The 12,328-nt window shown below is 34.6% G+C and overlaps 1 protein-coding gene across 1 annotated transcript in view; it reads right to left on the reverse strand.

Annotated features, from left to right (window-relative positions):
- Positions 1 to 12,328, reverse strand: part of LOC149907455 (uncharacterized) — a 157,838-nt gene that overhangs the window by 12,801 nt on the left and 132,709 nt on the right. The window contains exons 3-15 of the mRNA XM_090102454.1: positions 11,247 to 11,387; positions 9,825 to 9,953; positions 9,376 to 9,535; positions 8,763 to 8,991; positions 8,111 to 8,454; positions 7,871 to 8,023; positions 7,445 to 7,588; positions 6,639 to 6,843; positions 6,084 to 6,196; positions 5,300 to 5,399; positions 4,401 to 4,596; positions 3,803 to 3,867; positions 3,241 to 3,320 (exon numbers count right to left, since the gene is read on the reverse strand). Of these exons, the coding sequence (XP_089958580.1) occupies positions 3,241 to 3,320; positions 3,803 to 3,867; positions 4,401 to 4,596; positions 5,300 to 5,399; positions 6,084 to 6,196; positions 6,639 to 6,843; positions 7,445 to 7,588; positions 7,871 to 8,023; positions 8,111 to 8,454; positions 8,763 to 8,991; positions 9,376 to 9,535; positions 9,825 to 9,953; positions 11,247 to 11,387 (2,059 nt within the window). The remainder of the gene's footprint in view (positions 1 to 3,240; positions 3,321 to 3,802; positions 3,868 to 4,400; positions 4,597 to 5,299; positions 5,400 to 6,083; positions 6,197 to 6,638; positions 6,844 to 7,444; positions 7,589 to 7,870; positions 8,024 to 8,110; positions 8,455 to 8,762; positions 8,992 to 9,375; positions 9,536 to 9,824; positions 9,954 to 11,246; positions 11,388 to 12,328) is intronic.

Below are 12,328 nucleotides of genomic sequence, written 5' to 3' on the forward strand. Positions count from 1 at the left end.
ACGTATTCAGTTTTTTTTTAAGAAAAACATTGTTATGGTTTTAATATGCACATAAATAATTCTTCCAAGCAACTTTAGAATAATATTCTTAACTAGCCGCTCGTCTTGGATGGAAAAAAAATTAAAAATAACATACTAGCGGTCCGCCCCGGCTTCGCCCGTGGTACATATGAAAAATAGATGTTGGCCGATTCTCAGACTTACCCGATATGCACAGAAAATTTCATGAGAATCGGTCCACCCGTTTCGGAGGAGTATGCAGACTAACATTGTGACACGAGAATTTTATATATAAGATTATGTGACTAATGGAAAACGTATTTTTGATATCGGTCCAGTACCTAGTTTTTGTGCGAAAACATTGTGAAAACACATAGAAGCATATAACTTTAGATACCTACCTATTATTTATCTATAATGTGGATATAAGTATTTTAAAGTTATTATAAATGACTCGAAAAGCCATATTAAGAATACCCATGAGTTTTCTGGGAACAGAAATTCATAACCATGAAGAGAATGACTACAATTGAGTACAACGTCATTTAGTATCAAATTACGTTCCATGATACGGCTCAACTATACCTAGTTAATTGGTATTTAAGATTTCCGTTAGTAGTGCATGTTGCTCGAATATAAGGAGTTTAAAATCTTATATATAAAATTCTCGTGTCACAATGTTAGTCTGCATACTCCTCCGAAACGGGTGGACCGATTCTCATGAAATTTTCTGTGCATATCGGGTAAGTCTGAGAATCGGCCAACATCTATTTTTCATATGTACCACGGGCGAAGCCGGGGCGGGCTGCTAGTTAATTTATATAAGCGAAATATTTTGGATATCAGTTAAGTATTAAGATTAATAAAATATTAGATGATGTTTTTCACTTATTTTTCATAAATAGTGGTAAATATTGATTGTATCATTTACATATTGTATACAATATTAAACCTTATAACCTTTGATCGTTGAATTAAATTGCTATTATCATTAGGTTTATGTTATGTTAATTTCCGATTCTATTCTGATAAATTATAAGTCGTTTTAAACCGTTGTCGATAAATGTTCTCATTCAGCGTGTATTTTTATTTATTTACTGGCTTTAACAGTTAAGTGTTTAAAATAAATTTTGCAACTTATTTTTTAGACTTAACGAATAAGATATAATAATTAAAATCTGTCAAGCCGTTTTGGTGGAACGTAATAATGATAATAAATATTCAAACATGTGTACAATGACTGGTTTCGTCACGTTTAACCATATTATCATCTAATGACGGTAATAAACTAATCTTATATATAAAAATGAATCGCAAAATGTGTTGGTAAGCGCATAACTCGAGAACGGCTGAACCGATTTCGATAATTCTTTTTTTATTATATTCCTTGAAGAACGAGGATGGTTTTTACGTAGAGAAAACGTAAATATGTACCACGGGCGAAGCCGGGGCGGACCGCTAGTTAATGATAAAGCGACCCTAAATTACTTTTTATCCATATCGCAATTTACAAAAAATATTGAAATATAAAATTATTAAATCAAACGGAAAATATAAAATCCTTGTGTACTTGTGTCGTATAAAAATAATATATCTAGGTACTTAGACTTCACTAAAATTTAAAATCGACCTCATGAAATTGAGTGCCTTTATAATTTTCGAGCACTATAATAATTATTTCATTTTAATAATAATGCACAGAAAACATTATAATGCAACCCACATTATTTATTTTAATATGAAAACAATGTTTAACAACACATAAAAACATAAATTACTAATTTACCTTCTTTTTCTTAACACTCTCACTTTTACACGAAACACTATTCACACATTCTTCATTTAATTTCGAAGTTTCACATATTTCATTAGAACAATCATTATTGGAGCTAATGTTTTCAACCTCATTGTTTACATTATCACTATAAACATTTTTATTTATATCCACTTGTAAATCGTTCATACAATCATTTGATTCACTCTCTAAATGACTTTCACTATCGGAATCTATAGAATGTTCTATACACAACGTCTTTTCTTCCTCACTCATGATTAATTACGCAGTTTTTTCGATTTTGAAAATGGAATTTGATTTATCGAATTATTGAGTACAGATAATAAATATTGGAACACGTTATGATAATACAAGCGGTTCGGCACGGACTGAATGAGTTAACAGATGGCGGCCAAAGATTATGTTAATGTGGTGTGTAGGCGTGACATGCGGCAGGTTCTAGACTTAAATTAATTCAAAACAGTTTTGTAATTGGTTTGGTTTGCGTGTTTGGTGTTTGAATGTTTTTTTTTATATTACTATAATAATTGATAGTGTGATATTTTTTATTCTATTTAAAATTTGCTTAACTGAAAATATTCCAATATTAATACTTAAAGAAGTTACGTATCTAACTTAAAATATACCTCAAAATAATTTGTTAGTTTTTTTTAACGATACAAAAAAATAATTGTTAAATGCATTATTTATGAGAAACATAAATGTATTTAATCATTATTAAATAAATACATTTAAATAAAACATAGCACCTCTGAGCGGCAACAACCATCAAGGCACATAAACAGAAACCCATGATACAGATAATCTATGACGTTTATTTGAGGGCAAGGTCGTCAGAACATTATCGTCATTGTACCGGACGAATGTGGACATTACTTCACGCGTTGATTCATCGCCTTATTCGATTTATTATTTTATATGCAAATTGAGAAGATTTAATTAACGAATTTTATGTGTTTTTAATTTAAATCGAGACTGAGATGTTATATTTGTTTGAATTTGAATGGTAATGGACTATGGAACATAATATTACATTTCCTGTCTTATAAAATTATAGCTCCATTAAATAATGATGTTGATAGTGTTTTTTATTACACATAATATGTTTTTAATTAATTAGAAGAAACAATATTTTAAATCGGTTTTAAAACTTGAATTTTTTAAGCTATTGCATAGCTTCTATCGCGGGCCTTGAGCGCGGGGACCGAATCCAGAAATTCCGTAACGAAAAAACCTCACGCTCCCCACTCCGACGGGCACGGAGGTGTGGCTTGAAGGCATAGCAATTAGCATGCAATAGCTTTACCGCGGCAGTCCCCGGGTGCCACACGTCTTTTTTATCTACCTATATTTTGTGTGATTAAATAGATAATTTTACTGCAATATATCTAATTACAAGACGTTATTGCGAACAAAAATAATGATGTAATAAATAATTAACTCACTTTGTCATCAAAGAATCCTTGGTCGTCAGTTCTCTGCTGTCCCAGTAGTCTATCTGTCTCGAGATCAGTGTCTGCTTCGTCTAGAATACATAATATTATTTTTTAATTACTTAAAATGAATAAGAAAATATTTGGTATTACCACAAAACAATTAAACATAGTCTAACTTTAACCAGGGATCTGTCACTTTAATAGTTGTCTATGTGAAATACGACAAAACCAGATTAAAGAGGACCCGCGCTTAAAGTTAAACCCTGTCTCAAGTTTTTTGTGGTAAGACAGATTATGTCTATATTTTTTCTTTAAACGTTTTGTTTCTACAGTTCAGCAATGAAGCAAATTATAACAAAGACATCAATTTCACTATTTAAGATAAGTAATATATAAGTATATTTCGATAAACAATCGAGTGAATGACTGATAAAAATTAGACTTATTTTTCTGTACATATTTTTAAATTATATTTTATATGATTGAGATAAATAATGTAATTCGGTTAAGTATTATATGTGCATCGGCTCTCTTTAAATATAATGTCTAGTCATGTCAATAAGTATATTACCTTCATCTCCACTCGCAGGTTTGATTTCCACAGATTCATTGCTCTGGGCTGATGTTGGTCTTTTCCTGGAAACGCAAATTCGAATATAGATTTATAATTTTTATTTTGAAAAACAATAGCTTTAATATTTGTGTAAATAATTTTCAAAGTGGGTGATTAGTGAAATTTGATTTTCATTGTGTAAAATACTTATTAAAAAGTAAGCTAAACATATACAAAATATGACGACGCCATACAAGATCTACTGTCAAAGCCATAACAATCTTCCCTAATATTATTTTTAATTTTTAAGCTATTGCATAGCTTCTATCGCGGGCCTTGAGCGCGGGGACCGAATCCAGAAATTCCGTAACGAAAAAACCTCACGCTCCCCACTCCGACGGGCACGGAGGTGTGGCTTGAAGGCATAGCATGGAATAGCTTTACCGCGGCAGTCCCCGAGTGCCACACGTCTTTTTAATTAATCTATATTATCACACATCAAAAAATATATTTTTTACTCAAAAAAGAAAATACACATATTTGACAACTCTGTCACCAACAAAAAACACTTTATTCGTATATCACTATATTTTACTTTTATTATTTGTCCACTCACCTGGGATACACATCGTCATGGTGCTGCACGTGCGCATGGTGGTGGTGCGGCGTGTGCGCATGGGGCGACATGGCATGCGGGCTGTGCGCATGCGGCGTGTGCTGCACGTGTGCATGCGCGTGCGGGGAGAGCGCATGCGCATGTTCGAGTGGTCGGTGCGGGGCTGGTGCGGGGGGAGGCGGGGCTGAGCTGCACGCTGGAATGGGGAGAATTTGTATTATATTATTATGTTTTTCTTTATAATACATGGGAACCACCAGAAGGGACACGGTCTTTTGGGTGGATTACGTGGAAGGACGTCTGTCTTCTAATATTAAAAACATTGAAAATAATGGCAGATATTATTATTACTAGCTGTCCCAGCAAACGATGTTCTGCCTTGCTGTAGTATGTATTTAAGTTTTATGGATGATATGTGGATGTATGCTTAATTAATATATTATAAAATATAACTATAAAAGTCGAATTGCTGTCCCATAATAAAGGACTTTCCCTTGGGAGCAGTTCAGTATTATAATTTACTAGCGGTCCGCCTCGGCTTCGCCCGTGGTACATATTTCACAATAAAAGGTTGCGTATGTTCTTTCTCAGGGTCTAAAGATTATCTGTGCCAAATTTCATCAAAATGGGTCCAGTAGTTTATGCGTGAAAACCATACATACATACATACATAATTACAAACCTTTCCTCTTTATAATATTATTAGTAATTAGTATAGATAAACATCACATAAAAAATTTCATGAACATTTTGGAAATAAAAGCTTCTTCATTATTCATTATTTCATTTTATCAATACTACACTATCTTTAAAATTTTTACTCCAAAAAATATTAAAACCGAAATTAAAAATAAAGTACAATATCACTTACCCAATGGATCCCAATCATTATCACTTACCCAATGGATCCAAAGAATGCAGGTCTGCATCAGATAATAAATGTGGGTCTGTGTTAGTCCCGCTATCTACGATTTCCTCTATCTTCATCGGTGAATGCGCCTAAAAACAACACATTATATTAAGAACTTTACTTATTTAATTATTTTAAGGTCCGTTTTAACACTTACTGAAAATGTCCCTTTTACTTTTGACACTTTATGTCGTATATTTTCATTTAATAGATAGACTGAGTAAATATCAGACTTTATTCACAAATTATTAACAGCCCGTTTCAAATCTCACTGATAGCCTATTTAACACTTTTGGACTCTATTTTCATACACTATTTGTAATTTTATCTGACAGATATACTAAACAAAACACGTTTAGAAACTGTGAAACCGTGTATAAATATTTTTCGTGTGGTTTTGACTGGACTGAAAACGACACTCATAATTTGTTATCACTTCACAATAATAGAATTGGATACGTCGACTTGGCAATATTTCAGAAGAATAAAAAAAGAATGCTTTAATCTATGAATAGTTATTTTGCAATCAAAAGTGGGTAGGATAAAACGCTTGTCCATTTGACCGGCTTTCTCCGGGATACAATAATATATCATATATTACAAGATGCAGATGTATCTTTAAAATCTATCTAGTATTTTTCAGCGTTAGAAACAACCAACAAAATGTCCTCTTTTCCTAAATTTTTATGGCATTAAATTATTTTATTTTATTTTTTCAAAATTTTCACTATTCCACCCCATAATATTTTCATTTTTAGCAAGTAAATAATTACCGGTATAGTGATAATCTGGTTATTATTATCACTGTCGGATACGTGTCCGGACGAGAGACCATCTTCAACCACCGGCATGTGCGCGCCAACTACGCGATTCAGCTCCATTTGTACTGAAATTTAAAATTATTTGGTAAAGTTAGTATAAAATACGGTATTTACATTGATGCCTATCATGTTTGGGATAGCAGTTTAAAAACATTTAACATGGAAATAATTTTCGGATAATCAATAACAACGATCTCGAATGACATGTGAAGGGATTCTAAATGTTTAAATTGTGATTAGGCAAGCATTTGACCATCGCTTCGCTTGATGGAAAGCGACAAGCGTGGTCTAGGGTGGAGCATGTTTGCCTAATAAATGCCTATTCACATTACTTTTGATTTTTTTTAAATGTTTTTCATCCTAATGCGGGTACCTACCGCACAGAACGAAGCAGTTAAGTCAGTGCAGAGCCGCCTATTTTAGTTCAGTGTAACCCGTACGGGTTGGCCCAATCCACGTCAAGTTTGTAAGCCCATATTAAAATACATATATTTTTTTTAATATCACCTTTCATCTCGCTCAGCTCGTTCTCCATAAGCGCCAGCGACAGGTCACTAGGCGTGTCACTAGCAGACGACAACGCTAGCGCATCCCTCACAGCGGGCGACGCACACACGCTGTCGGGCGCGTCGGGCTCGCACGCGTCCACTGCGGCCGAGTGCGACGCGCGGAGTGCCGACATGTCTGGGGCGTTGTAGCGCCCGCGCTGTTGCTGTCGATGTACCCTCAGTTATTTAAAAAAATTTATCATCACCGAAAAACTTTTAGAACATTTTAATTTTAACATTTTTTTTTTTTTTGTTAAAAACAACCACACTTGTAAAATGGGGAGTCTTTAAAATTTTAGTTGATATATTGTATAACTATTGTTGACAAAATTTGTAACAGTAATGAAAGTAAAGTAGTGTCAGTAAAGATGCTTATCCAACTAGAAGATTATGAAACCAATTCAGAAGTATTAAAATTGTGTACACTAGCTGTGCCGCACGGTACAACCGCGTAGTAAATTGCTCATTGTTATTCTGATTTTTAACCTAGATTTCTGTAAAATTTCATTCAAATCCGTCGAGTAAGTTTTTAAGCTATTGCATAGCTTCTATCGCGGACCTTGAGCGCGGGGACCGAATCCAGAAATTTAGTAACGGAAAACCTCACGCTCCCCACTCCGACGGGCTCAGAGGTGTGGCTTGAAGGCATAGCATGCAATAGCTTTACCGCAGCAGTCCCCGAGTGCCACACGTCTTTTTTTTTGTGAAAGTAACAAACATACAAACATTCACACTTATAATTATTATACTAGGATTATAATATACCTGTAGTCCAAGGAAGTTAGTATGGTTGTGCGCGGTGTGCGGGGAGTGCAACGCGTCAGCGAGCGGCCATTCCACATCGCTGCCTTCTATACCGTTTTCTGAAGGACATTCTTGGGTCTGGCGACGGAGCTCGTAATCTAGCTCCTGGAAATTTTAATAGAACATTTGAAGTATATCAAGATATGAAGAATATTTATTAAAAGTAAGTAGATTAGAACTTCTCTCTCGATACATGAACACTGCCGAAGACTTTATAAGATAGTTAAAAAGGCTTAATGTTAATTCATAATTTTAATACAGATTTTTCAAAAAAATACCTTACACACATCCTGTACTCAAATGTATGAATTACATTCATTGTATGATTCATGCATATGACGTTAAATTCTCTAAATCTCTATAATGAAAATGAAGTTTAAAACTCACTTGAAAATTAACAATTTCATCGTTGGAATTCTGTTGCTGTGGACATCTAAAGAATTCCTCGAGCACTTTTCTTGTTTCAGAGAACTCGTACAAGTAGTCAAATGCTGTTGAGCTTGGTGGAGGGGTTTCATCTCTACTCTCTGTTATTATTCGCTGTAAGAAAGAAGAAAATGTCTTCAATGTATTAACTGACTGACTAGAAAGAATAAGAAAACCCGAAAATCATAGCAGACTTCGTACCTGAGGAAATCCAGGCCTCGGCGATCTAACATGAGTCTTCTGGGTGCCAATGCCATACCGTCTCGGCGATCCTTCATACTCCGCGATCGGCAATTCACCTATTACCCTAGTAACCCTGTTCTTGTCTTCATCCCCAGAAAGCCAAACACCAGTGGGGCTGGCATCACTTAGTCTGACGTCATCTCTCGAAGGACTCGAGTCACTGCCATCACTTTCACTCCTATTGTTCATTTCACTATCACCATTTTTCAAATTGTCTAAAGTCCTTTTAACACTCATATCGATTTCGTCATCACTAGCGTCTGGTTCCGTCCTCAAACCTAGAGACACAGAATTCAATATAACTGAAAATAAAAGAAAGAGAAAAAACGATTGTATGAATATGGTTAACGGGAGGAAATAAATGACACAAATCGGTGAACGTGGATGCTCGACGCAAAAGCTATTATAAATAGGTGAAACAGGAGAAAGTAAAGGTGTGAAGGCAACATAAAATAGTTATGGAGAAGGTTGGACAGTTAATTGACACATTGAGTTTAATGCTAATTGAGTAAAGACAGCAAGTTTATTAAGCTCTTCGTTCACAACAATTTTACAAACACAGTCAAAAGCAATATTAATATTACAGCATTTGAAATAATTTCAAGATCACCTTTCCAATCGTCATTGTCATCAAAGACAACGACTTCACCGTCAGCTACAACTGCTATCGGACTACTCTTAGCGCTAACATCAGCAATCTTATGTGGATCAAGTATGGGGGAACTGTTTTTGGGTATTCCCATAGTTTGTTCTAGAATTTGATCACCATTCGTGTATGTTGATGACGTGTGTCTTGATATCATCTTTTTGGGCTCGCTGTTTATCCTGTGTAAGGATATCTGGAAATATAAATATGTTGGTTAAAGAAAATCGGATACCATTGTTGTTTTAAACTATTATGATCAAGCAGCATTTATCAATAAAATAAGGAAAACTACAAAGATGGTGCTGCTATACTCGTAATTTCAAAGAAACAAGTATTATTATTTGTTCCTTCAATATGTCAACTGTCTAGAAAGATACAATGGAATAAATTATACTCCCATCTACAAATCTCTACATCTATTTTCGTGACACAATGACAAGTTAGTTAAAAGGCATTCCCACATTGACATAACCCCAATCAAGCCAGTGAATGTTGTCTATTTGCTATTCAAATCTCTAATGACGGTCTGACCCTTATAATTAGGTAAACTTCCAGGCCTTTAATAAAGATAGTATACCTCGTTTGTGATGGTATCTCCGTAGTCGGCAGCATCTTTGCTGATGGATCTTATTTTATTCCTCAAGTTGTGCTTATGTGTGTTGTTGTGACGTAATTTTCTCACCGCTTTTGTCCGACTCTGGGAGTAAATTTCCCTCCCTCCGGCGATTTCTATTATTCTGGTTGAGAGAAATTTTGTTATTAAAGCGAATCAATGTACGTGACATTTAAAGACTTATCGTAATGACGATTTACTATTTATATGAATTGTCTTAATAATGAGCATACAAAGAAAAAACGTTTTAATTGACCAATTATTTCGTCCTTTGTGATGAGAAAAACAGATTCATCTAAAAAATCGTAAATTTAATATGACCAAGAGCGGTTGTTTAGAAATTTTATAACTATTCAACTGGAACTACACTACTAACTTATCCTTTACTTTCGAACATTAAAACATTATATCACCTAGAATCCCTAAGCTTGTAGGCACCCTTGGAGTTGACGATGACGGGCTGCACGTCATTCTCCCGGTCGTCGTCTGATGACACGTTGTTCATGTTGTTGAGCTCCCGACCCTCTATGGCAGTATTCAGTCTGAAATTAATATAAAGGCAAACCTATTAACGAACGGCATAAATGAGAACCGTACAACAAACAAAAATAAACAAAGAGATAAACCTTAAAATTGGGGATAATGAACAATTTTTTTCTTGGTTAATACAACAACATAATGCAATGATAAACACTTTTCATTACGAAATGTCTCGACTTAATTATAAAATAATTTAGCTTCTTCAGTATTCGGACACTGAAGCCTTCAAATTACGAGTATACTTTAGGAAACTGTAATATAAAACCAGCAAAGTATCTATCTCCACTGTGCCAGTTTTATGCTAGTTTGTTCCTATTTGGTAAAATAAAGAACAAAGGACAACAAGATTAAACAACCATTTCCTAGAGTTGTTTTTAAACTAAATAACTTTAATTCGGATTCGAACAATGCGTCAAAAAAGAAAAAAAGCAATACGATCGAGGTTTTCCAGAATCACTGATAAAAACCGAAAACCTGTTCATACATTTTCCAATTTCAACGTACAATAAAGTCCTAAAAAGCAAACAGTTCAATGTATTACCGCACCCCAATCCGTTTTAATCAGTAGAGTTTAATCACCCTTTCGCGTGTTGCTGCAAACCGCTCAGACTTGCCGCCTCACGTAACGACCTAGTTGCGTCTATGTTTCTTCGATTTACGTCTACAACCTAACCACGAGCTTTACTTCCATCAGCCATGCTAATCTTGGTATTATGCGTCCATTTTACGATGGTTGAATAACATATTACGTCTCGTTAGTGAGGCTCGTCAAATTATATGGCGTACGTACATTCCAACTTTGTAGTGATAAATCAAAGGGCTGACTTGAAAGAATTGGCCTAATATGTAATGGCATTTGTCCTCTCTCTTAGGTACTTAGAAACTTTTCCTTAATTCATGAGTCCTGAGTATTCGCTGTTATTTCTAGAACTATATGACATGACTTTGACGAATTGCTTTGTGTTAATGCTCTTATAATTGTAGTACTATCACGTACTATAGACATAATTGCAGGAGTGGAAAACGATAACTATTTTTCACAACAACGCAATTATGAAAATGTCATACTCAACTCTAATCCATATTCTTCTGGCAGCCTCTACATAATAGACATTTCCTAATACTTGCTTGCTGTTTTTCACTACCTAAATGCTGTCTATTAAGGATACGCCTTCCTATCAAGACAAAGATCTGGTACCATGCGTTTGCCACAATTCTGGCAAGTAAAAGTTATTGTTATATGATTTGTTGTCTATACATGAGCATTGTCCAATATATGAAAGAATATTACCTACCTATCGTGGTGGTGCTGCATGTTCTTCGGTCTGCACTTGGGAAAGAGGCGCGTGATGCGATCGCCGTCAGAGCCGGGCGTGGAGTCGCCCGCGGCGGTGCGCACGCCCGCGCTCATGGCGCCTCCGCCCTCACTCCACCGCCTGAAAGATTTGAATGTTAATTATAAGCCCATATTTGTATCTGCTGCAGGGATATTGGTTTCAAAAGCAACAGCCATTTGAATATCAGCTTATATTTGTTACTAATGCAGCGACATAGGTTTCAAAGGTCAGGCTATAAGCTACCACTACTAGCTGGGCTAGCAATACAACAAATTTTACACTATTAACTTTATTTATTTCTGACACTAAAAATTTAGAATATAATATAATTATGTTTTAAAAGGATTGTGAAATAGGTTTAAAAAAACCGAATTAGTTAATTGCCACTTTGATTATTTAAGGAGTATAAATAATAAATATTAATTTTATACTTCATATAATATATTATGAACGAGAAGAAAGAAAGGGTTAATTTATTACAGAAATAACAATAACTCCAAATGTAGAGAACCCAAAAACGGACCAACTTTAACATGTGTGTTTGTTTACTAATGCTCTGTCTTTGTGTAAATTTCAGAGTACCAGAAAATTTAACTTACAGAAGCAGATTGATATTATAGAATTCATATTATTAAAAGAATAGAATATCTATTAAATAAATTTTAGAAAACTACCTATAATTGTTACACAAAACCTTACAACAAAGGCACGAAAATCTGGTAATAATTTACGTTGCTGATGCAAATCCAGATTATCGATTTAACGACATCCTGACATCGTAATGCGCTGCATTATCATGTGCAGTTATTTGTGTGCATAATAAAGGAGTGTTTGCGATAACAGAGTTATTCAATATGATGTATTAATTATTATTTTCAATAAGTTTTAAAGCTGAAATTTATTTATTTACTATAACGTGATGTGTAGGAGCGCAGTCGATTCAGTGCATTAGGATTGTGACGATAAACTCTATGTTTGTATACGTAATAATTGCATATATAGACGCAAACTCCTGCTCACTCAAAAAAGGGTATGTAAGG

This window comes from Colias eurytheme, chromosome 6 (genome assembly GCF_061535395.1).
Source record: "Colias eurytheme isolate Ceu_HAF_F1 chromosome 6, ilColEury1 Martin Lab GWU primary, whole genome shotgun sequence".
NCBI lineage: Eukaryota > Metazoa > Arthropoda > Insecta > Lepidoptera > Pieridae > Colias > Colias eurytheme.